General features: G+C 35.7%; 1 protein-coding gene across 1 annotated transcript in view; it reads left to right on the top strand.

Annotated features, from left to right (window-relative positions):
• LOC123525854 (uncharacterized) overlaps positions 1-27,050 on the top strand; it is a 150,824-nt gene that overhangs the window by 59,870 nt on the left and 63,904 nt on the right. The window contains exons 21-25 of the mRNA XM_053538097.1: positions 3,385-3,485; positions 5,707-5,915; positions 12,575-12,735; positions 19,022-19,173; positions 25,567-25,658. Coding sequence (XP_053394072.1) covers positions 3,385-3,485; positions 5,707-5,915; positions 12,575-12,735; positions 19,022-19,173; positions 25,567-25,658 — 715 coding nt within the window. The remainder of the gene's footprint in view (positions 1-3,384; positions 3,486-5,706; positions 5,916-12,574; positions 12,736-19,021; positions 19,174-25,566; positions 25,659-27,050) is intronic.

The following is a 27,050-nucleotide window of genomic DNA, read 5'->3' as shown; positions in this document are numbered from 1 at the left end:
GAAGCGGACCAACAACCCAGTAAAATAATTGCTCAGTTATACATCAAACCAAAAATAAATGTAATCTAGCAAGTTCACCAGATCATTGAACATTCCGCCGAAGCGGACCAACAACCCAGCAAAGTATTGCTAGATTATTACCTAACCAAATCAAGCTAATGCAAACATCCACTTCCATGAATATCCCACCTAATATTATAGGCCATGAAAGCAAATGTCGACTAAGTGTACAAGCACAAATGACACTCGGTCGTCAGAATCCTCAATTAAGATGCGACAGGTACCTTTACTTCAAATTACGGTTAAAATATGATTTATAACATTGCTAAAGAACACCCTACAAAACAACACTTCTTAATATTCATCAATTTCAGCAATGTCACGTAGTTAATACCTGTTTGTTTGTAAACAATGCTTGCACATGCAAGCATGATAACATTAAAAATTGAATAATTCAGGAGTTTCAATATAAAACAGTTTCAACAGAAATAATTAAGCACTCGAATAGCAAAACAAAATAACAACACACATATTTATAAAATGTCTATTCTGATACTGAATTAAAATGCTCGAAATACCGTATGTATTATGACTAATAAACATACTAAAACAAAATTATGTTGTTCATTTTTGTTCATAACACATTTTCTGTCTATAGAATGCCCTAACATCCAATGTATCATCTGTCTCAAACCACACTCTTAGGTTCAACACGTTACTAAAGGCAAATTAAAATCCACCTAAATGTTCATGCCTACAATACCGCTATGAAAATTGTTCTGTTGTTGCTACCACTTAAGATCCGTTTACTGATATTACCCAAATTTATACAGTGTTAACGGATATATCCAGCCTCACATAGCTCTGTTATATACTAAGTCATTTGGTTCATATGCACATTGTCCTATTGCTGCCTCACACATTAAAAGTTTATATTGCTGCAAACTGATGTATTAAGCCTGATATCGCTTAGGTATATACAAAATCTGTATTTGATTGACCAGAAAATTGTTCTTTTGCTGCCTCCACAAATGAAATTGCTATTTATACTGCTAACCAATGTAATAAGCCCGATACCGCTTTGGTATATACGAAGTCTGTAGTTGCTTGATAAGAATATTGTTCTGTTGCAGCCTCCGCAAATGAAACGTTAATTATGCTGCTAACTGCTATTTCAAGCCCGATATAGCTCCGATCTATCCGAAATCCTTTTTCATTTATATAGATACAAATATTGCTCTGCTGTTGCCTCGACAAAGGAAAAGTTTATTTATGCTGCCAACCGATATAATGAGTATGATGTATCTCTGATGTCTATAAGTTTTGTACTATGATGACGCCCTATGGAACTAAATTTCTAGACTTTCAAATTCTAGAGATTCCTGATGACCACAAATCGACTGAATGTAAATTGAAATTCCCAGTATTGTAATTAGGTACATGTCCTGGTTGAATAACAGGTCTGCAACCAGAACGGCTGAATATGTTCCATAAAGGTAGGGCTCATCACCAGGCAACATCAGACCTCACAATTTGGCAGCCTGAAAATATATAACTGACAGCAGTATCTTTGTAAAAGTAACAAAGTCAATATATCATGTTATGGTTTATCACATAATAATACATATATATATATATATATATATATATCCATATGTATGTGAAGGGGGTGGTGGGTGGTAATTTCGTGTCTATTACACCAGCTGATCGAAACATGTGAACTGCCCGAATGACTCCGAATAGTGTTGTGACGTCACCGACAAAAACTGTGCGGTTAAAACCGAAAGATTCCAAATACACATCAGTTATACTTTGTTACTTCCCTTGATCTAAGGCTAATTTGCTTACGAATGACATAAGCGTCTATTATTGTTGTCATCATGACAAAAACCAAAATTAATTCTTGCCTAAATAAACGCGAGTTATTTCTATTCAGAAAATAATCGGTATTAATGAATTATCCCCCCATTTTACTTGGATATAACTTTAGTACAGTATAAGATAAGACTTGAAACTTAAAATGTATCTTTATCATCATCATCTGCATGTGTGGTAACCGTAACAATCCCCATAACTCTGATTTGTATTTTTGACCAAATTATGCCCCTTTCATTCTTAAATTTTTTGACAAACTTCGTTTTCTGGACATAACTTTGGTAGGTACTATATAAGATAATGACTTGAAACTCAATCCCAATAACTCTAATTTGTGTTCTTGACAGAATTATGCCCCTTGGTGTATCTTCCTTTTAAAAGTAGAGGTCTCTTATTGAGACATTTATTCATTTTACTGTCAAATCGCTGAATAGTGGAGCGCTCTGTCTTACGGACAGCTCTTGTTTGATACCGTGATCTTTATCTCTCTTATTACTTAATATTTTTGACACAGACTCAAGTTATTGTCCAATATCTTCATCCACCATTTAAGTCATTAAACACTCGAGTGACAGCTCCAGTTTCCTCAGATGTGCCCAGTTTCACTATCCAGCATCGAAATAGTCGAGCGCACTGTCTCCTGTGACAGCTCTTGTTATGTTTTTCTGCTCGTCAGATTTTTGATAAAAAATCTATGAGGATTTGTCATCACTTAATCGTCGACGTTGGTTAAAATTTTTGTTTAGGTCCACCTTTTCTCAAAAACTGTAAGAGCTACAGCTTTGAAACTTTGCACACTTTTTTTCAATATAAGGGGACTATGTAGGCCAAGAACCATAATTTTGATTTGCATTTTGTCAGAATTATAGCCCTTTTTGTACGTAGAAAATTTGAGTTTCTTTGTTAAATTTTTTTGTTTAGGTCCACCTTTTCTCAAAAACTATAAGAGCTACAGCTTTTAAACTTTGCACACTTGTTTATTATTATTAAGGGACTATGTACTGGCCAAGAACGATAACTCTGATATGCATTTTGTCAGAATTATGGACCTTTTTGTACTTAGAAAATTTGAGTTTCTTGGTTAAAATTTTTGTTTATGTCACCTTTTCTCAAAAACAATAAGAACTACAGCTTTGAAACTTTGCACACTTGTTTATCATTATAAGGGGACTATGTTGGCCAGGAACCAGAACTCTAACCTGCATTTTGTTAAATTTTGGCCCTTGTTGAACTTAGAAAATCTGAACTATAACTCTTTTCTTACATATTGTCCAGCCCTTGCAGACGAGCCATGGCACCCTTAGGCAGTGCTCTTGTTAATTTGTATACTTTCAAAAGGATGGTGGGTGCAGTTGAATTAGCAGTTGTCTATTCATTCATTTATCCATCCTTCTAAATAGGGATAGCTGATTGGTTAAAACTTTTTTTCAGTGATTTGCCATAATGTATTAATTTGGATAAAGTAGAATCATTCGGGAATGAATAATGATATTCTCTTTTTTCCTATAGTAACAAAGTTGATGTGTACAGGTTGGTTTTGGAGTATGAGAGACAGAAAGTGGCAGGGGCTGGTTACACTGATCATATCAATATAGCACATATTGGAATAGGTAAGAATAAATGATTATCTCTTAAAGGAACACCTAGAGATCTCCATGGCCGAGTAGTTAACCTTTAGCCTACTGGTGACAAGTGATTCTGCCTTTGTGACCTATGCAGACCAAGATCAGCCTGCATGGTCTGCACTGGTTGCTATTCAGTCAGTAAATTTTCAGTGAACACCCACTGAATAATAAATGGTAATCCCCAAATTGAATGATGGACCAGTCCATTAAAGAAATTTAGGAGACTAAAGGTTATTGCTGCCGACTTTGAATCACTTATCAGATTATACCAGATCAGTATAGTGCCTTTTTCATGACAAACATATTGAAAGGTGCTTTACATATAAAGACAACCACTGTGGGTGCCAAATTCATCCTCTTCCAGTACAGACATGGAGCAGTCTGTAGAGACAGGGTGAGACAAAGCCCCAAAAACAGAGAGAATTCAGTAGATACAAGCTTGTCAAGCTAATTTAGCCTAGCTGTTTTTGGAATAGACAGTCTGGTTCTTTAAAGAGGCCTTTATGTAGCACTGATACACCTGAAGTTAACTTTCCTGGGAAGAACCAGTACTGGCCTCATTCTTAAGTGGTTGACAAGAGTATCTCACAAATTTCCAGTGCTTGGACTGGGATTTTAACTCTGGACCTCTACATTGGCAATCAAGTCTGTTACAACTAGACCTTCAGGCTACCTACTTGTCAAAAACATGTTTGCAGGAAGTAAAACAGAAAAATCTCAAAAAAAGTGGTCTGATTTTGAAGTAATTCCACAAATTGTTCCTTGGGAGACACTCTGCTAAAATTGCTATGATACTCTGATGAACATTAAAGGGTCATTGTGGGCCTTTTGTTATTCAACATATATTACAGGCTCTAGTACACTAGAATAGGTCCTTATTTCAGCATTTTTAGCTTGACTATTTGAAGAGTAATCCAATCTATTCTACTCGCCCTGGTGTTGGCATCGATGTCACACCTTGGTTAAAGTTTTGCATGCAAGTACATATAGCTAGAGTAAGTGTACCTGGTTTCGCACAGTTCACGGTTTTGCACACCAAAGAATTTTCCGTTTCTTTAATGAAATACTTGCCAAGAGAAATTTAAACAGGTGAATCAAGGGAGCAGGTCTCCTTTTGAATGTTCCTATAGTTTTCTAAAGGACAAGCAGGCATTCTGATAAAAGACAAGGATATATAAAAATGTAGTAAAAGTATCACCGAGACAGCCTAAAATTAGACACCACTGAGGGTACCTCGTTTGTGCATGTTATAGCGACATCATTATGATAATGACAGCTAAAAATACAGTTTCTACAGAAGTTTTAGTGTTGTGCAATTTCGATTCAACTAATATTCGTATTGTATGAAGAATTAGAGAATTTTTAGTCACGGTGTGCGAAACCGGGTACAAATATGTTTGAATAATGGGTCCCTTTCTGGCTATATTGGAGAGCTACCAGTGGTGAGCATTTATCACATGAAGAATAACCTAGTGCATAAATAAAGAGCCATGTATCTATTCTTCTGCCTGAAAATGCAAAATAATAAATTGCTACCACATATTTCAGTTTATTTCAAGAAGTGTGTAAAAAGTGTGCGAAACCAGGTACACTGACTCTATCATTTAAAAGCATATAGCTTTGAAACTTATTTGTTTCTTTTTCTAGGTCAATTACCAACCTCACTGGACCAAGTTCCATAACTCTGTCATGTATTTTGATCAAATTATGCACCCTTTTAGACTGGTTATAGTTTTGCATGCAAGTCACTATCTCAAAAACTAATGCAAATATTGAAAACTAAGGTCCCTTTGAACTTAAAAGCTTCTGGTTAAGGTTTTGCATACAAGTTACAATCTCCAAAACTAATGCAGATACTGGATTGAAACTCTATAGATATTTTGACATTTAGAATAATATTGCTATTTGGACAACAATTCAAATAGTCCGGCATTGACATACATTAGACATATTGGCCTATTGACAGCTAATTGACACTTGTAGCAGTAGAAATGAGTATGGTGATTCATTGATTTATGGGTAAATTGCCCTAAGACCAGAAGATGTTTGTTCATGGTCTTATGATTTTCAAACGATATTACAAGAACAAGCAGTTTGTACTGATGCATATTTATTGTCTGACTTGTTTTACAAGGAATGATCACCAGATTTATTAATGGTTGGTGGTCAACAAGAACCATCATGTGTATCTGTTCTTTCCTTACAGATGATACAATGATGAGTGAGACAAAATATGCATACTGGAATATAGTGTATGTCAGAGATGATTACAGTCTAACCATTGACTCTGCCCTCACGGATTTACACTATACGTATTCTGCAAATCTTACAAACACCTGGCGTTCAGGTTATTTTGACTTCACAATAGCTGAACTGCTCAAAAGATATGGTTTTGCTACTGGATGTATATTTAAGGTAAATGTTCATAAAATATTAATTTTGAACTTTCTGTCAAAAATGATTGTTTTGTTTGAAACAAAATTCCTCAGATACACAATTTGACAAAATTTCCTTAAAATTTAATGTCCATCCCCATTTCTTGTAGACAGAATTATGCCTTGTATATGCCTTCTTTATGAATGTCCCCATTTCTTGTAGAATTATGCTGTCTGTATGTCCATCCCCATTTCTTGTAGAATATACCATCTGTATGTCTGTCCTCTTTTCTTGTAGAAACTTGCCATCTGTATGTTTGTCTCCATTTCTAGTAGAAATATGCCTTCCTTATGTGTGTTCCCATTTCTTTTAGAGTTATGCTGTCTGTATGTCCATCCCCATTTCTTGTAGAATATACCATCTGTATGTCTGTCCTCTTTTCTTGTAGAAACTTGCCATCTGTATGTTTGTCTCCATTTCTAGTAGAAATATGCCTTCCTTATGTGTGTTCCTATTCCTTTTAGAGTTATGCTGTCTGTATGTCCATCCCCATTTCTTGTAGAATATATCTTCTATATGTCTGTCCCCATTTCTTGAAAAATTATGCCTTCTAAATGTCTGTCCTCATTTCTAGTAGAATTTCGCCTTTAAGATGTCTGCCACTATTTCTTGAAGAATTATGACTTGTAAACTGTAAAAAAGTACTTGGACAGACATGATTTAACCGACACTATGCAACTCTACTTTAAAAGTAATGGTATCAAGTATATTTATGTCTCCCACCACCACACAGTGGTGTGGGAGACATATTGATTTACTCCAGTCTGTGTGTGTGTGTGTCTGTCACAAAGCTTGTCCACAATCAGCGATCATTTCTCATCTGATCTTCACCAAACTTCAACAAAATGTGTCTGCCAATAAGTGCTCGGCCAAGTTTGATAACTAGCCAAATCGGCCTAGGCACTTCAGAATTATGGCCCTTGATTTACCAAAAACACTCAGATTTCTTGGTGTCAGGAAGGTGCATGCACATGTGGATTAAGTAAATGTATATAAAGACTGACTTACTATTTAGATGATAATGCAGTTGTGGGAGTCATGCGCTTTTCTCAAAAGCATCTCTAGTTTGTTTATGTTATTCAGTTATTCTTTTTATGAATACAGTGCAACCTTTGTAGAGCAACACCCTTTGGGAGATACAAAAATGTTATGTAGAGGTTGTTGTTCTAGAGAGGTAAATTTGATAGTATATATCAGCTTAGGGAAATTTTGATGATGTTGTTATAGAGAGGATTTTGCTTAAGAGAGGACCGCTCTGGAGAGGTTGTACTGTATTCATTTCTAACAGGGATTTCATTTGCAATCAGAAAGTACCCTACACAAGATAAAAATATCTATTGCCAGGAAACTTTTGGTTGTCACTGGTGATTTTACACTGAAGCGAACAAATTATTTCTGTATAAAGTGACAGCTAAGGCTCCACTTACAACTTGTACTCTCCTTGATAAAGAGGACAATGTTTCAGCTGATCAGCTTCTGGCCTCATTTGATGTTTCAGCATACCCATGTCTGGCCTCATTACAATGTTTCAGCTGATCAGTGTCTGGCCTCATTTGATGTTTCAGCATACCCATTTCTGGCCTCATTACAATGTTCCAGCTGATCAGTTTCTGGCCTCATTTGATGTTCCAGCAAAAATGTTTCTGGCCTCATTACAATGTTTCACCTCGTCAGTTTCTGGTCTCATTTGATGCTTCAGCATACCAGTTTCTGGCCTCATTATTGTATTTCAGCTGACCAGTTTCTGGCCTCATTTGATGTTCCAGCATACCAATTTCTGGCCTCATTATAATGTTTCAGCTGATCAGTTTCTGGTCTCATTTGATGTTCCAGCATATCAGTTTCTGGCTGCATTACAATGTTTCAGCTGGTCAGTTTCTGGCCTCATTTGATGTTCCAGCATACCAGTTTCTGGTCTCATTTGATGTTCCAGCATTCCAGTTTCTGGCCTCATTATAATGTTTCAGATGATTAGTTTCTGGTCTCATTTGATGTTCCAGCATACCAGTTTCTGGCCGCATTACAATGTTTCAGCTGGTCAGTTTCTGGCCTCATTTGATGTTCCAGCATACCAGTTTCTGGCCTCATTTGATGTTCCAGCATTCCAGTTTCTGGCCTCATTATAATGTTTCATCTGATCAGTTTCTGGTCTCATTTGATGTTCCAGCATACCAGTTTCTGGCCTCATTATAATGTTTCAACTGATCAGTTTCTGGCCTCATTATAATGTTCCATCTGACCAGTTTCTGGCTTCATTTTAATGTTTAAGCTGATCAGTTTCTGGCCTCATTATAATGTTTAAGCTGACCAGTTTCTGGCCTCGTTATAATGTTTCAGCTGGTCAGTTTCTTGCCTCATTTGATGTTCCAGCAAAAATGTTTCTGGCCTCATTACAATGTTTCCCCTGGTCAGTTTCTGGTCTCATTTGATGCTCCAGCATACCAGTTTCTGGCCTCATTATTATATTTCAGCTGGTCAGTTTCTGGCCTCATTTGATGTTCCAGCATACCAGTTTCTGGCCTCACTGCCTGCTTAGCTCAGTAGGGAGAGAGTTGGTCTACGGATCGCGGGTTCGTGAGATCAATTCCTGGGCGGGGCGTATGTTTTCTGTGACGCTTTGATAAAAGACATTGTGTCTGAAATCATTCATCCTCCACCTCTGATAATTCATGTGGGGATGTTGGCAGTTACTTATGGAGAACAGGTTTGTACTGGTACAGAATCCAGGAACACTGGTTAGGTTAACTGCCCGCCATTACATGACTGAAATACTGTTGAAAAACGGCGTTAAACCCAAAACAAAACAAAAAAAAGTTTCTGGCCTCATTATAGTGTTTCAGCTGATAAGTGTCTGGCCTCATTATTATTTTTCAGCTGGTCAGTTTCTGGCCTCATTTGATGTTCCAGCATTCCAGTTTCTGGCTTCATTATAATGTTTCAGCTGATCAGTTTCTGGTCTCATTTGATGTTCCAGCATACCAGTTTCTGGCTCATTATAATGTTTTAGCTGGTCAGTTTCTGGCCTCATTATAATGTTCAAGCTGACCAGTTTCTGGCCTCATTATAATGTTTCAGCTGATCAGTTTCTGACCTCATTATAATCTTTCAGCTGATCAGTTTCTGGCCTCATAATGTTTCAGCTGGTCATTTTCCGACCTCATTATAATGTTTCAGCTGACCAGTTTCTGGCCTCATAATGTTTCAGCTGGTCAGTTTCTGGCATCATTATGATGTTCCCACTGATCAGTTTCTCCTTTCATTATAATGTTTCAGCCTGTCAGTTTCTGACCTCATTATAATTTTTCAGGTGATCAGGCTGGGCTCAATATAATGTTTCAGCTGGCCAGTGTCTGGCCTCATTATGGTGTTTCAGCTGACCAGTGTCTGGCCTAATTATAATGTTCCAGCTGACCAGTTTCTGGCCTCATTATAATGGTCCAGCTGGTCAGTTTCTGGCCTCATAATGTCTTAGCTGATCAGTTTTATTGCCTCATTATAATGTTTCATCTGGTCACACAGTTTCTGACCTCATTATAATGTTTCAGCATATCAGTGTCTGGCCTCATTATGGTGTTTCAGATGGGCAGTTTCTGGCCTCATTATAATGTTTCAGCTGACCAGTTTCTGGCCTCATTTTAATGTTCCAGCTGGTCAGGCAGTTTATGGCCTCATAATGTTTCAGCTGGTTGGGCAGTTTCTGGCCTCATTACAGTCAAACCTGTGAACAAAGACCACTCTTCGGAACAAGCAAAAGTGGTCTTTATTGGTCTTTATTCTGGGGTAAGGGTCACTTCTCAGTTAGCCATTATCTTGCTGATAAAGATTAGTTTTACAGCTTCTTGCTTTCTTTATGTTCTATGTATTACTGTGAAATCATTAATATTCGTGGGGGACTAATTTTCGTGGATTTCGTGGTTGAGGCAATCCACGAAATTTAATCGCAACGAACAAGAAATTTCCCATTCATTGTATGTTCAAAAGTTGAAATCCACGAATTCATATCCCCACGAAATTGCAGTTTTGACCAAAACCACAAAATTTCATGCCCACAAAATTAAATGATTTCACAGTAATTCGGCCGGTGCAAACTTGAAGATTTTCAGTCAAGCAGTAATTATTATGTTAGCTATAATGCGAAAGTCGTGAAATTTCGGCGGATTTCAAATATTTTCATGCCGGAACGGTCCAGCTTGGTCGTTATTAGGAGGCAAATATGGACCTTGAGAATGAGTTAGGCCGGTCGCTGGTCGCGGTCGCCAGGTGGTCGCTATTTACGGCCTTTTTATGAGCATTTTTCTACGAGGGGAACCAGAGACCGGTCGTTGTCGACAGGTGGTCGCTATTCCAGGTGGTCGCTAGCACAAGTTTGACTGTATAATGTTTCAGCTGGTAGGGCAGTTTCTGGTCTCATTATAGTGTTTCAGCTGACCAGTTTCTGGCCTTATGATGGTGGTTCATCTGATCAGTTTCTGGCCTCATTGTAATGTTTCAGCTGGTCAGGCAGTTTCTAGCCTCGTTATGATGTTTCAGCTGATCAGTTTCTGGCCTCATTATGGTGTTTCAGCTAATCAGTTTCTGGCCTCATTATAATATTTCAGCTGGTCAGTTTCTGGCCTCATAGTGTTTCAGCTAGTCAGTTTCTGGCCTCATAATGTTCCATCTGACTGGTTTCTGGCCTCATGTTGTTTCAGCTGTTCAGTTTCTGGCCTCATTATGGTGTTTCAGCTGGTCAGTTTCTGATCTCATTATGGTGTTTCAGCTGGTCAGTTTCTGGCCTCATTATGGTGTTTCAGCTGATCAGTTTCTGTCCTCATTATGGTATTTCAGCTGATCAGTTTCTGGCCAATTTTGGTGTTTTAGCTTATCAGTTTCTGGCCTCATTATGATATTTCAGCTGATCAGTTTCTGGTCTCATTATGGTGTTTCAGCTGGTCAGTTTCTGGCCTCATTATGGTGTTTCAGCTGATCAGTTTCTGGCCTCATTATGGTATTTCAGCTGATCAGTTTCTGGCCACATTTTGGTGTTTTAGCTTATCAGTTTCTGGCCTCATTATGATATTTCAGCTGATCAGTTTCTGGTCTCATTATCGAGTTCCAGCTGATCAGCTTCTGGCCACATTACAATGTTCCAGCTGACCAGTTTCTGGCCTCATTATGGTGTTTCAGCTGATCAGTTTCTGGTCTTATTATCAAGTTCCAGCTGATTAGTTTCTGCCCTCATTATAATGTTTCAGCTGGACAGTTTCTAGCCTTTCATAATGTTCCAGTTGGGATGGTGTTAATATCTGTTCTACTGGTTTGAGTCGTAAATTCGACCAGGTCGTAAATATTCGGCCACCCACTTGAAAGCTTTTTTTCGAGCCAGATGCTTGAGAACACATCTTTGTCATCACAAGCACTTGCATTAGCAACAAAGTCGGCAAAAAACAACAAGTTGAGGTGAGTAGAAAAAAAGTTGTCCTTCCCTAAAGTTGTGTATTCTAAATAGCAAATATTTTGTCTCGCGGATCGCGTGACGTCATTGCATACACTCATTTATGCTGTGGCCCGGCAAGGGTTAATTCAAATCTTAACTTTATAACACAAAAAGAACATGCGCTAACTAGCATAAAATGCATTAAAACCAAGAAAATGAATATATTGTCCCTCAACGTCATTGAATTTCCATGTCTACGTTGTTTTTCCACGTTGACGTCATTTCCTTTTGAATTATCCGTTTTTGGGCCGTAATACGGTTATGCTTTGCCACGAAACACACATATGTAAAAAGGTGTTATAATAGCATGTGAGCGAGAGATTCTCTTTACTCTCCTGTTGAAACACCCCCGAAAAGTGACAAGAACAGCAGTTTTATGCTAGAATGTGTGATAAACATTGACGTAAAAATTAAACTACATCATGCTGGTATGAGAAGGATGACAGGTGCCTTTTAACTCTCAGTTGGCAATCATTTCCCACGAGGAATGCTATTGAAAATTGATTGCAGATTGTTGAAAAAAGAACAATTTTGGCTGTAGCATCGATTTATTTCCAAGAAAATGTTGAAAATACAACCAACTTTTAATATGTTTAAAAAGTGGCCGAATATTTACAACCTCTAGAAGGTAAAATGTGGAGGCTAAACCTGTCTGTTATTTTAAGCGCGGTTATATTGTTTACCATACTATAAACGGCCGTTCATGATAACAATCAATGTTGCTTGTATCAAAGCACATATGGTAGAAATTTTGTACAAATCAATTGTAAAACGAAAGAAATATTTATGAAAAACCGCAAAAAGTGGCCGAATTTACGACTCGAACCAGTACATGAGAAATTCAGACTTTATCCACAATCACTTTGTTTCAACAAGCTGTTGCAGTTGTTGTCGAATCTAACATTTATTATTCTATCTCATGGTTAATATATCTTTATAAGTCTAAGTCAGGATTTACTCAAAGATATTGATGGGCACTGGTTTGATGATATAAAACTTAGTTCAGTGACCAGTCTCACAGCTCCAGGATTTGGATTGTGGGCTAAAAGTTGAAATCAGCATTGTGACACTGGTCTGAAAATTCTGTTTTATAATCTTAGACCATGTTTTTATTGAGATGATTGATTTGGAAAGATTTTGATCTTTTTGTATGTATAAACAGGTATTTCATAAGCGTGATGGAGACCTCAGATTATTTGAATATCACTGGAATGTTACAACACCAACAATTGGTTATGATATTCACTTACTTACATCTTCTTCGGGACCATCTCATAAACAGTTTGGTGACAGAAGTATTGATTTTTCCATGACTTACTACTGGTAGGTGTTATTTGCTTACATGTGCGAGAATTTTGAAATTTTTGCCTCATTACAATATAATATTATGCTGGATACATGCACTTCGATTTGAAATTAATTAAGTTGTACACGCAAAAGTAGATATCAAATTAGAGAGCATAGTGTTTGGGCTTTTGAAGACTAACCAGTGAAAAAGAAGTCAATGACCCTGGATATAATATAATTATATTTAAATGAAGTATCAAATATGAACATAGTATTTGTGGGATTCAGGTATGTAGCTCCAAAAGTCTATTCCTCTGATGTTTACAGAAACACTATAAATTTCCAAAATTTACTTTAAACTGATCTTAAAGACAAATGGAAAAACCTTGACTAATAAACTATTAATACAACTGTGCTGTCTTCATTTAAACATTGCAGAATGATTTATCACTGTAACAGAAATCAAATTAAACATTGATTGCAATAAAATTCAGCTCAATGAACATACTGTATGTATATTTGTATAGTGTTTAACTCCCTGGGGCCGAAATGTGACTATAGGCGTTATATTTTCTGCCTCGATATCCGACTATACGCGCGTTATCAGGACTTCCCAGGACAGCGATTGACGAGTATAGTCATGGCACCGAGATCATGCTGATAGCATCACATACTTGTTAATTTTTGATAATCCTTACAAAAGCAAAATCAATTTGCATACTGGCTATTATTTCTTAGATGTTATAATTATCAATTGTGTTAATAATCGGTTCCCTTATTAAAATAAATGTTTGTAATTATGTGGTCATGTAAAAGAAATAAAAAAGACAAACTCCGCTGTTTCCTTCATAATGTATTTGACTTTTCAAAAGAGAACAATAATAATGTCTGCCAGTGAACGTTCTAAAAAATGAAGAAAATAATCATAATCATTCTGATTCTGACATATCAGTTCTGTCGGATGATGATTTCGACAATGAAATTCCGTTGATTCAGTAGGAAATTAATGGTCAGTTGAAATATTCGTACACGTACATCACATAAAATACAACTGATGAAATTAACACAACAAGACATGTTTTATAAAATAAACAAAAATATGTGTGTAAAAAAAACGCATGTTTGTAAATTTAATAATTCTTCAAAGATAGATGTAAATAACACAAATTCTTTGTACTTTACACAAGCTCAGCGCGTGTCACACAATGTTTATGTACAAGTTTATAAATGGATTATAAATCAAAATAAACCATCAATATTCCGATGACACGAAAAACGGATGTAAATTTTAAGTAATGCTGATGTAAATATTCTTTGTTAATAATGTACATTTTTTATAACTATTTATTGGAATTTAATGTGTTTATATGAGAAAAAAGTAAGAAAATCAGAAATGTTCAAATATTTATTAAACATGATAGGCATGTTAAAATTGTGAATATTTCGAATCGAAAATATTAATCTATTTGGATATAAGTTAAACTTTGAAGATTTTGTAATTTTATTTTGAAAAATCTTCGAAGATTTTGTCATTTTATTTTTTATGTTATTTGTTTGTTTTTTGTTTATTAATGTTTCCCTGCATGATTTCAATCGACTGCATGCGAGTGTGATTATGATAAAATCAGATAATGTTCTTCGATGTCAGGTGGTAATTCATATCTCGCCACAGCAGGTATGTTAGGATATCGGCCTCAGGGAGTAAATTATAAGTTGAAACCTCATGTAATGCCAATTTTATCTTAATATATATGATTTAGAATTGAGACTCGAAAGCTGCTCCTAAAATAATTTACTGTCAATTTCATGTCTAAAGCCCTCATTTGTATTAAACCAGTGACTGGTGTTTGTTTTTATTCAAGAGTAGAATGTTTTAGATCTATCATCTATCCAAGAGTAGAATGATTTAGATCTATCCAAGAGTAGAATATTTTAGTTAGATCTATTCTAGAGTAGAATGATTTAGATCTATCCAAGAGTAGAATAATTTAAATCTAACAATACTGCCAGGTATATTCTAGAATAGAATTATTTAGATCTAACATTACTATCTGGTTTATTCTAGAGTAGAATGATTTAGATCTAACAGTACTATCTGGTTAATTCTAGAGTAGTGTGATTTAGATCTAACATTACTATCTGGTTTTCTAGAGTAGAGTGATTTAGATCTATCCTAGAGTAGAATGATTTAAATCTAACATTACTATCTGGTTTATTCTAGAGTAGAGTGATTTAGTTCTAACATTACTATCTGGTTAATTCTAGAGTAGTGTGATTTAGATCTAACATTACTATCTGGTTTATTCTAGAGTAGAGTGATTTAGATCTATCCTAGAGTAGAATGATTTAAATCTAACATTACTATCTGCTTTATTCTAGGATAGAATGATTTAGATCTATCCAAGAGTAGAATAATTTAAATCTAACATTACTATCTGGTTTATTCTAGAGTAGAGTGATTTAGATCTAACATTACTATCTGGTTAATTCTAGAGTAGTGTGATTTGGATCTAACATTACTATCAGGTTTATTCTATCTGGTTAATTCTAGAGTAGTGTGATTTAGATCTAACATTACTATCTGGTTAATTCTAGAGTAGAATGATTTAGATCTAACATTACTGTCTGGTTAATTCAAGAGTAGTGTGTTTAAGATCTAACATTACTGTCTGGTTAATTCTATAGTAGAGTGATTTAGATCTAACATTACTGTCTGGTTAATTCTAGAGTAGTGTGATTTAGATCTAACATTACTGTCTGGTTAATTCTATAGTAGAGTGATTTAGATCTAACATTACTGTCTGGTTAATTCTAGAGTAGTGTGATTAAGATCTAACATTACTATCTGGTTAATTCTATAGTAGACTGATTTAGATCTAACATTACTATCTGGTTAATTCTATAGTAGACTGATTTAGATCTAACATTACTATCTGGTTAATTCTATAGTAGACTGATTTAGATCTAACATTACTATCTGGTTAATTCTATAGTAGACTGATTTAGATCTAACATTACTATCTTGTTAATTCTAGAGTAGACTGATTTAGATCTAACATTACTATCTGGTTAATTCTATAGTAGACTGATTTAGATCTAACATTACTATCTGGTTAATTCTATAGTAGACTGATTTAGATCTAACATTACTATCTGGTTTATTCTAGAGTAGTGTGATTTAGATCTAACATTACTATCTGGTTAATTCTAGAGTAGTGTGATTTAGATCTAACATTACTATCTGGTTAATTCTAGAGTAGAATGATTTAGAGCTAACATAACTATCTGGTTAATTCTAGAGTAGTGTGATTTAGATCTAACATTACTATCTGGTTAATTCTTTAGTAGAATGATTTGGATCTAACATTACTATCTGGTTAATTCAAGAGTAGTGTGATTTAGATCTAACATTACTATCTGGTTAATCCTATGGTAGAATGATTTAGATCTAACATTACAAACTGGTTAATTCTGTGGTAGAATGATTTAGAGCTAACATTACAATCTGTTTAATTCTAGAGTAGTGTGATTTCGATCTAACATTACTATCTGGTTTTCTAGAGTAGAGTGATTTAGATCTATCCTATAGTAGAATGATTTAAATCTAACATTACTATCTGGTTTATTCTAGAGTAGTGTGATTTAGATCTAACATTACTATCTGGTTTTCTAGAGTAGAGTGATTTAGATCTATCCTAGAGTAGAATGATTTAAATCTAACATTACTATCTGGTTTATTCTAGAGTTGAGTGATTTAGTTCTAACATTACTATCTGGTTAATTCTAGAGTAGTGTGATTTAGATCTAACATTACTATCTGGTTTATTCTAGAGTAGAGTGATTTAGATCTATCCTAAAGTAGAATGATTTAAATCTAACATTACTATCTGCTTTATTCTAGCATAGAATGATTTAGATCTATCCAAGAGTAGAATAATTTAAATGTAACATTACTATCTGGTTTATTCTAGAGTAGAGTGATTTAGATTTAACATTACTATCTGGTTAATTCTAGAGTAGTGTGATTTGGATCTAACATTACTATCTGGTTTATTCTATCTGGTTAATTCTAGAGTAGTGTGATGATTTAGATCTAACATTACTTTCTGGTTAATTCTAGAGTAGTGTGATTTAGATCTAACATTACTATCTGGTTAATTCTAGAGTAGAATGATTTAGATCTAACATTACTATCTGGTTATTTCAAGAGTAGTGTGTTTAAGATCTAACATTACTGTCTGGTTAATTCTATATAGATGATTTAGATCTAACATTACTTCTGGTTAATTCTATAGTAGTGAATTAGATCTAACATTACTATCTGGTTAATTCTATAGTAGACTGATTTAGATCTAACATTACTATCTGGTTAATTCTGTAGTAGACTGATTTAGATCTAACATTACTATCTGGTTAATTCTAGAGTAGTGTGATTTAGAGCTAACATTACTATCTGGTTAATTATATAGTAGACTGATTTAGATCTAACATTACTATCTGGTTAATTCTATAGTAGACTGATTTAGATCTAACATTACTATCTGGTTAATTCTAGAGTAGACTGATTTAGATCTAACATTACTATCTGGTTAATTCAAGAGTAATGTGATTTAGATCTAACATTACTATCTGGTTAATTCTATAGTAGACTGATTTAGATCTAACATTACTATCTTGTTAATTCTAGAGCAGTGTGATTTAGATCTAACATTACTATCTGGTTAATTCTTGATTAGAGTGATTTAGATCTAACATTACTATCTGGTTAATTCTAGAGTAGTGTGATTTAGATCTAACATTACTATCTGGTTAATTCTAGAGTAGAATGATTTAGAGCTAACATAACTATCTGGTTAATTCTAAAGTAGTGTGATTTAGATCTAACATTACTATCTGGTTAATTCTTTAGTAGAATGATTTAGATCTAACATTACTATCTGGTTAATTCAAGAGTAGTGTGATTTAGATCTAACATTACTATCTGGTTAATCCTATGGTAGAATGATTTAGATCTAACATTACAATCTGGTTAATTCTATGGTAGAATGATTTAGAGCTAACATTACAATCTGTTTAATTCTAGAGTAGTGTGATTTCGATCTAACATTACTATCTGGTTAATTCTATAGTAGTGTGATTTAGATCTAACATTACTATCTGGTTAATTCTATAGTAGAATGGTTTAGATCTAACATTACTATCTGGTTAATTCTATAGTAGTGTGATTTAGAGCTAACATTACTATCTGGTTAATTCTTTAGTAGAATGATTTAGATCTAACATTACTATCTGGTTAATTCTTTAGTAGACTGATTTAGATCTAACATTACTATCTGGTTAATTCTAGAGTAGTGTGATTTAGAGCTAACATTACTATCTGGTTAATTCTAGAGTAGTGTGATTTAGAGCTAACATTACAATCTGGTTAATTCTTTAGTAGAATGATTTAGATCTAACATTACTATCTTGTTAATTCTAGAGTAGTGTGATTTAGAGCTAACATTACTATCTGGTTAATTCTAGGGTAGTGTGATTTAGAGCTAACATTACAATCTGGTTAATTCTTTAGTAGAATGATTTAGATCTAACATAACTATCTTGTTAATTTTAGAGTAAAGTGATTTAGATCTAACATTACTATCTGGTTAATTCTATAGTAGTGTGATTTAGAGCTAACATTACTATCTGGTTAATTATAGAGTAGTGTGATTTAGAGCTAACATTACTATCTGGTTAATTCTTTAGTAGAATGATTTATATCTAACATTACTATCTGGTTAATTCTTTAATAGACTGATTTAAATCTAACATTACTATCTGGTTAATTCTAGAGTAGTGTGATTTAGAGCTAACATTACTATCTGGTTAATTCTAGAGTAGTGTGATTTAGAGCTAACATTACAATCTAGTTAATTCTTTAGTAGAATGATTTAGAGCTAACATTACTATCTGGTTAATTCTTTAGTAGACTGATTTAGATCTAACATTACTATCCGGTTAATTCTAGAGTAGTGTGATTTAGAGCTAACATTACAATCTGGTTTATAGGGCACAACAGTAGGGCAAATACACCTGAAATCTGTTACAGAATCATTTGATATTGATATAGCATTTTTGACTGTTTTTACTGAAAGTAGATTCCACTTCACTTGGTAAGCCTATTTGAGCTACCTATATTATTGAAGTTTATAAGCTTATGGCATGCAAGTTATTATGTGGTAATTTAGTTCTGACTTTGTTTATAATTACACTGATTGGGATTACTGGCCTGTTATGGTTAGGGTCAGTGTATATCTAACAAGGAAACTGTTGATATTTGTAGTTCACAAGAGAGACCACTATTGTACATGTTTCACATGATGCCAACATGGGCTGCTGAAAACTTTGATACCAGCAAGATTCACTTCAAAAATAGTTATACTCCTAAAGTCAGTGACAATAAAGATACCTACAATGGCATGATAGAATTTTACGGTTTGTTTTTTTATTGTAATAAACATTATTTACTGAAAAGTCTGATGGAAATGACCTTTATATATTCAAGGGAACAATATTCATGGATTTCATGGTTGCTTAGATACAAGAAATTGAATTACAATGAGCAGAAAGAGCTCTTATTTGTTTCATCTTTGAAATGTTAAATCCAAGAATTTGTGTTCCTGAAAGGTATCCATTTTGTCTGAAACCACAGAATTTTATCCTGATAAAAATAATTTGACAGCATCAAGTATATAATTTTGAAAATGAAAATTGGTAGAAATCTTTGATGTTTGTTCACAATATTATGTACATACTAAGTAGTTTCGAAGCATCGTTGGTAGAGTATAACCTTGATTTTAGTTCGGAGTTTCACATGAAGTCATGTTCATAACGCATGCACAGAGCTCTGTGAAATTTCAGCAACAAAGGGTAAAAACTCAAAAAACTCGATTGTATAAATGTTTTGTTACATTTGATAAAGAATTTCACTGTAATCAATGGATACGCAAAGAGTTGACACTGACGTTTTTGGATCTCAAAATCCTGAAATTTCTGAAATAAGGCAAATGATAGAAACAGATGATTTCCAAAATGTGAAAAAAAAATGTTTTGATCTGTAGAACATCGGCTTCACAAGCATGAGATCGCGAGTTCGAGTCTCAGGTTTTGCTTTTTTTTACCTCCTATTTTCAACAAGCCTAATTTAACACATGAACCTTCAAATTTCTTAAAATTGTATTAATTAATTTCACCAGAAGAATTGAAAAAAACACAGATGGTGTTTTTCTAGTCGTATTCACTGTAAAAATGTACATAAATATTAAAACAAAAATTGATGACGGAAACTGCTTCTGTAGTAAACCGATTCAGCTCTATTTATTCACCCCTTTTGGAGCCCCTCTGTGTGTTATCACGTACGCTAGACACTATTGATATTCATGTTTTCGTAAAGCAGAAGAGCTAAGGTGTTCTCTTTGGGAGCATTTTACGGAACTGAAACGTTCAAGAAAAAAGATATTTTAAAAACCTTCATTTTATGACGGAAACTGCTTCGAAACCAGTAGAGCCACATGTTTGGTAAGCATAACATGATTTATGCGGATAGCATTGCAGATAGCCTGGACCCAGCATGCAGAAAAAAATCATCCTATGTATAAATGTTGTCCAGTACATACATTTATAAAAATTCTAAAGATAAAAAATGATAACAAAAGTGTTGACACATGAAGTTTTTGGATCTCAAAAATCCTGGGTAAATTTCTGAAAAATAAGGAAATGATAGACAAAGGTTGATTTCCAAATGTGAAAAAAAATGTTGATTTACAACTGATAAGTTACAGTAGAATCTATATTGTAGTTAACTTTCTATTCACAATGTTGGATGTCATCAAAATTGAAATTATAGACTCCCTTTGTGAAAACTTGCTTTAGATCCAAAAACACAAAATAGTCTAGCAAAACATAAAGCACATAGCCACATCTTTTTGATGCCCTCCTCCCTTAGGGGTGGCATATAGTAATCGCAGCATCTGTCTGTCCATCTGTCCCTTTATTTGTTTGTTTGTATTTTTCAAATTAGTGTCTGGTCTGTAACTTGATCATCGATCAAGGGATTTTAATATTACTGGACACAAATATTCTCTATAATGAGATGATGTTTCACATGTAAGACCTTGACCCTTAGCTCAAAGGTCAAGGCACACTTGCAAAGTCAGATGTCAGCAGGGCTTTTTAGCTTGCCTGAGCCAAAGGCTCAGGATGAGCTATTGTGATCGCATACCATCCGGTGTCTGGCCATCCGGCATCCGTCCGTCAACACTTTCCTTTAAACAACATCTCCTCCTACACCACCGGGCCAATTTTGATGAAACTTCACAGAGATGATCCTTTGATGGTCTTCGTTAAAAATTGTTCAAAGAATTGAATTCCGTACAGAACTCTGGTTGCCATGGCAACCGAAAGGAAAAACTTTAAAAATCTTTTTGTCCAAAACCACAAGGCCTAGGGTATAGTATCTTTGGTATGTAGCATCATCTGGTGATCATCTACCAAGATTGTTCAAATTATTCCCCTAGAGTCAAATATGGCCCAGCCCCCGGGAGTCACATGGTTGATATAGACTTATATAGGGAAAACTTTGAAAAACCACAGGGCCTAGGGCTTTGATATTTGGTATGTAGCATCATCTAGTGGGCCTCTACCAAGATTGTTAAAATGATCCCCCTAGGGTCAAATATAGCCCTGCCCAAGGGTTTACCTGGTTTATATAGACTTGTATAGGAATAAACTTTAAAAATCATCTTGTCTGAAACCACAATACCTAGGCCTTTGATATTTGGTATGTAGCATAGCCTTGTGGTCCTCTACCAAGATTGTTCTAATTATTATCCTGGGGTGAAGAGAGGCCCTGCCCTGGGTGTCTGCTTCGTGTCCAGTCCATAACTCTGTCATTCAGAGATTTTGATATTACTTGGCACAAATATTCCCCATGATGAGACAACATGTTGTGCGCAAAACCCAGACCCCTAGCTTAAAGGTCAAGGTCACAATTGGAGGTCAGAGGTCAACAGGGTTTTTTTTTTCTGTCCGGTCCATAACTCTGTCATCCATCAAGGGATTACAATATTACTTGGCATAAGTGTTCCCCATGATGTGATGATGTGTCTTGCGCAACATCCAGAACCCTAGCTTAAAGATCAAGGTCATACTTGGATATCAAAGGTTAATAATATTTTTTTCCTGTCTGGTCTATAACTTTGTCATGCAAAACAGGATTAAAATATCAGTTGTCACAAATATTCCCCTGGATGAGAAAGCATGTCTGGGCTCTTAACTGAAGGGTCAAGGTCACACTTGGAAGTCAAAGGCAAAAAGGGCTTTTTTCCTGTCTAGTCTGTAACTCAACATTCCTGAAAGGGATTTAAATATTACTTTGCACAATAGTTCACCACTATTAGACAGAGTGTCATGCACAAGAACCTGGTCTCTAGGTATAAGGTCAAGGTCACACTTAGAGGCCAAAAGTCAGATACAAGAATGACTTTTTCCGGAGCATTTCTTTTTCATGCATGGAGGGATTTTGATTTAACTTGGCACAAATGTTTACCACCATGAGACAAATTGTCATGCGCAAGAACCAAGTCGCTATGTTGGAGGTCAAGGTCACACTTAGAGGACAAAGGTCAAATTCAAGAATGATTTTGACTGGAGCATTTCTTCTTCATGCATAGAGGGATTTTGATGTAACTTGGCACAAATGTTCACCACCATGAGGCACTTTTGTTTTTAGAATTTCTTCCCTTTGTTATACTATAAATAGCTTATATTGTAACTTTATTATCTCTGGCTGTAGGGAAAAATTCAGACCACTTTTCTGTGGTACAACATGCATGTTAAATTCAAATTCAAATTTTAGGTGCATTTTGACCTATCTCTACTTGTTCAAGAGTTTTATGTGGACATAAAATTATATTATATAGAATTTTTTATACCCCCACAAAACAAAGTTTGGGGGGTATATAGGAGTGAGCTTGGCGGTCGGTCAGTCCGTTGGTTTTGCATGGTTTCCGGATGATAACTCAAGAAAGGCTTGACCAATTTAAATAATTTTTGGTACACAGGTGTAACATCAGAAAATACAGGTCAGATTCGAATTTGGGGTCAGTAGGTCAAAGGTCAAGGTCAAAGTGACCCTGAAAGTTAAACGGTTTCCAGATGATAACTTGAGAATGCTTAGGCCAAGGATCATAAATTTTGGTACACAGATGTATCATCATGAAATGCAGGTGAAGTTTGACTTTGAGGTCTGTAGGTCAAAGTTCAAGGTTACAGGGACTCGGAACAGTTAAATGGTTTCTGGATGATAACTTGAGAACACTTGGGCCAAGGATCATAAATTTTGGTACACAGGTGTAACATCATAAAATACAGGTCATGTTCTACTTTGAGGTCAGTAGGTCAAAGGTCAAGGTCACAGTGACTTGGAACATTTAATGGTTTCCGGATGATAACTTGAGAATGCTTAGGCCTAGGATCATGAAAATTGATATGGAGGTTGGTTATGACTAGCAGATGACCCCTAGTGATTTTGAGGTCAGTAGGTCACAGGTCAAGGTCACAGTGTCCCAGAACATTTTGAAAAGTTTTCGGACAATAACTTGTGAATGCTTGGGACTAGGATCAGGAAACTTAATCTGGAGGTTGGTCATGTCAAGCAGATGACCCATATTGATTTTGAGTTCCAAAGGTCAAAGGTCATTTAAACCTTTTACGGACAATAACTTGAGAACACTTGGGCGGAGGATCATGAAACTTCACAGGGAGGTTGATCATGACTAGCAGATGACCTCTATTGATTTTGTGTTCAGTAGGTCAAAGGTCAAGCAAGTTCGGCTTTGACATTGGCTTAGTCCTGTGACAAGGCCATATTGTGGGGGTATAATTCGTCACTCCTGTGACAACTCTAGTTTTTCTTTTTTTTTTATTAAACTTCCCTTTGTTATTACTATAAATAACAGTGGCAAAAATAAGGTGCCTTCCAGTAGGGGACTTTGTTTTGTATGGCAATACTTCATTCACTTGTTTTTTTAGTAAGCCCCTTTTTGGACTCCAAAAGAACATTCTGTTAAGCTTTATAGGTTCATCAGGGGGCATTTGTCATACAGTGTAAATATCATTCTTGTTTTAGATTTTGTTTATATAATTGAATGTGTAAAAGAAATTTGAATTAAAAAAGGAGTTTACTCAACAATCAAACTTTGCAAGGAATATCATTCCTCAACTTTGTTGAGTTATTGCTTAAAATCAAAGTTACTAAAAAATTTGATAAGATAACCCTTACAGAAGAAAAAGGCCTGCTGCGTACTCTTGCTGTGTACATACAGCGTATATGATGCGTACATGATGTGTACTGAAATCAAGGGCTTTAAATAGTACGCAGGATATACACCGCACATACACCAATAGTACGTTTGTAGTACACTTTTGACATGCAAATGAGCTCTGCCGCGTACTACTTGCTGCGTACATGCTGTGGACTACATAGTACACAGGATGTACGCTGGAGGAATTTAGTATGCGGGAAATAGTATGTAGCATGTACGCGGCACATACACTTTTCACATGCAAATGAGCCTGCGGTGTACTACCCCTGCCGCGTACATGCTGTGTACTCCTGCGGCGTACATTCTGTGTACCCCTGGCCCAAGTCCTGCGGCGTACATGCTGTGTACTCCTGCTGCATACATGCTGTGTACTCTTGTGGCGAAACTGCTGGGATAATGTTAATTCCTTACCCCACCAACTTTCTTATGCAAATGCTGATCATTTGGACAGAAAAAAACAGAAAAAAGATAAGTGACATGCATCAATAAGTATTTACCCTTACCAAAATAATGTAGATTGATGTTATCAAATAAATTAGTATGCTTTTCTTCATCCACTTTTCAATGAAATAAATCAATTTTTGTAGCATGTAATTTGGTAAACATCTGAAGAAAATGGCGTAACTGCATCAAGGGGAAACAACTTTAATGCAACTAAATATAAGTGTTATAAATTTCAAAGTATCTGCGGTGTACATGCAGTGTACTATTTTCTTGTATAAGTCCCTCCTGCGTACATTCAGTGTACTCCTAAAATTTTCAGAGTCTGTGCTGCGTACTTGAAGTGTACTAGTGACCTCCTGCGTACATGCTGTGTACTCGTCGAAATAGTATGCGGCATGTACGCGGCATGCCGTGTATGTAAAATGTACTCCTCTGGCGTACTTCTTAGTTCGCGGCATATACACAGCAAATACGCAGCATGTACAATCTGCAGATTTAGCCCTGTACGCCCTCTAAGTCGAACAGTTTTCATCCGATCTTCACCAAACAATGTTTGTGGGCATAATATCTCGGCCAAGTTTAATAACCAGCAAAATTGCCCCAGGCACTCTTTGATTATGGCCCTCGAATTAATTGAAAAACTGCAAATTTAGCCTTGTCCGTTTTCTAAGTCAACAGTTTTCATCTGATCTTCAACAAATTTGCTGACAATGTTTGTGGGCATATTATCCCGCCAAGTTGGATAAGCAGCAAAATTGCCTCAAGCACTCTTGGATTATGGCCCTTGAATTACTCGAAATCTGTGAATTTTGCCTTGTCTGCTCTCCAAGTAGAACAGTTTTCATCCGATCTTCACCAAACTTGCTGACATTGTGGGCATAATATCTCAGCCAAATTTGATAATCAGCAAAATCGCCACAGGCACTCTTGGATAATGGCCCTTGTATTAGGCCAAGTTTGATGACGAGCGTATTTTGTGACAGTCTGCCACTCTTGTTTGAAAGATATCAACACTTTATGCATAAAAAAGATGCATTTCAACATTTTCTACTATTTTTAGGTCGTAAACTTGCATGGGATGCATCTGTTGAGTATGATGGTCCAACTGCACGTGCACATGAAATATTGACCTACACTGTTGGTGGTGTTGAGGTAAGTACATAAACATATTTGTTGACTCTTACAGGGTTGTTGGTTTGGTGATATTATTTTAGTTAATGATAAACATATTTATTGATTACAGTGAAAGGTTTAACAAATGTCAATGAACTAAGCTTTATGAGCGCTTCATGCCTAAGACCTAGTGTTTAAACCCGTATCCTCCACAGTTTTTAGCTCACCTGAGCACAAAGTGCTCAGGGTGAGGTATTGTGATCACTCACCGTCCGGCGTCCGTCCGTCCGTCGTCCGTCCGTCCGTCCGTCCGTCCGTCCGTCCGTCCGTCGTCCGTCCGTCCGTCCACACTTTCCTTTAAACAACATCTCCTCCTAAACCAACAAGCCAATTTTGATGAAACTTCACAGGGTTGTTCCTTGGATGGTCTTCTTTAAAAATTGTTCAAAGAATTGAATTCCATACAGAATTCTGGTTGCCATGGCAACCAAAAGTAAAAACTTTAAAAATCTTCTTCTCAAAAACCAGAAGCCCTAGAGCTTAGATATTTGGTGTGAAGCATTGCCTAGTGGACCTCTACCAAGTTTGTTCAAATCATGACCCCAGGGTCAAAATTGACCCCGCCCCGGGGGTCACTTGATTTTACATAGGAAAATCTTAAAAAATCTTCTTCTCAAAAACCAGAAGCCCTAGAGCTTAGATATTTGACTTGTAGCATTGCCTAGTGGACCTCTACTAAAATTGTTCAAATCATGACCCCGGGGTCAAAATTGACCTCGCCCCAGGGGTCACTTGATTTTACATAGGAAAATCTTCAAAAAATTTCTAAAAATAAACCAGAAGGCTTAGAGCTTAGATATTTGACATGTAGCATTGCCTAGTGGACCTCTACAAAATTTGTTCAAATCTTGACCCCCGGGTCAAAGTTGACCCACCCCAGGGGTCACTTGATTTTACATAGGAAAATCTTCAAAAATTTTCTAAAAATAAACCAAAAGGCCTAGGTCTTAGATATTTGACATGGAGCATTGCCTAGTAGACTTCTACAAATTTATTCAAATCATGACCCCCGGGTCAAATTGACCCCGCCCCATGGGATTACTTGATTGTACATAGAAAAATCTTCAAAATAAACCAGAAGGCCTAGAGCTTAGATATTTCATATGTAGCATTGCCTAGTGGACCTCTACAAAATTTGTTCAAATCATGACCCCGGTGTTAAAATTGACCCCACCCAGGGGTCACTGATTTTACATAGGAAAATCTTCAAAAAATTTCTAAAAATAAACCAGAAGGCTTAGATCTTAGATATTTGACATGTAGCATTGCCTAGTAGACTTCTACAAAAGTTGTTCAAATCATTACCTCCGGGGTCAAATTGACCCCACCCCATGGGGTTATTTGTTTAGCTTTAGCAAAGAATTTTTTTCA

The sequence above is a fragment of the Mercenaria mercenaria genome, chromosome 3, assembly GCF_021730395.1.
Source record: "Mercenaria mercenaria strain notata chromosome 3, MADL_Memer_1, whole genome shotgun sequence".
Lineage (NCBI taxonomy): Eukaryota > Metazoa > Mollusca > Bivalvia > Venerida > Veneridae > Mercenaria > Mercenaria mercenaria.
The sequence above is the reverse complement of the archived record's forward strand: the minus strand, read 5'-3'. Positions and strand labels throughout refer to the sequence as shown.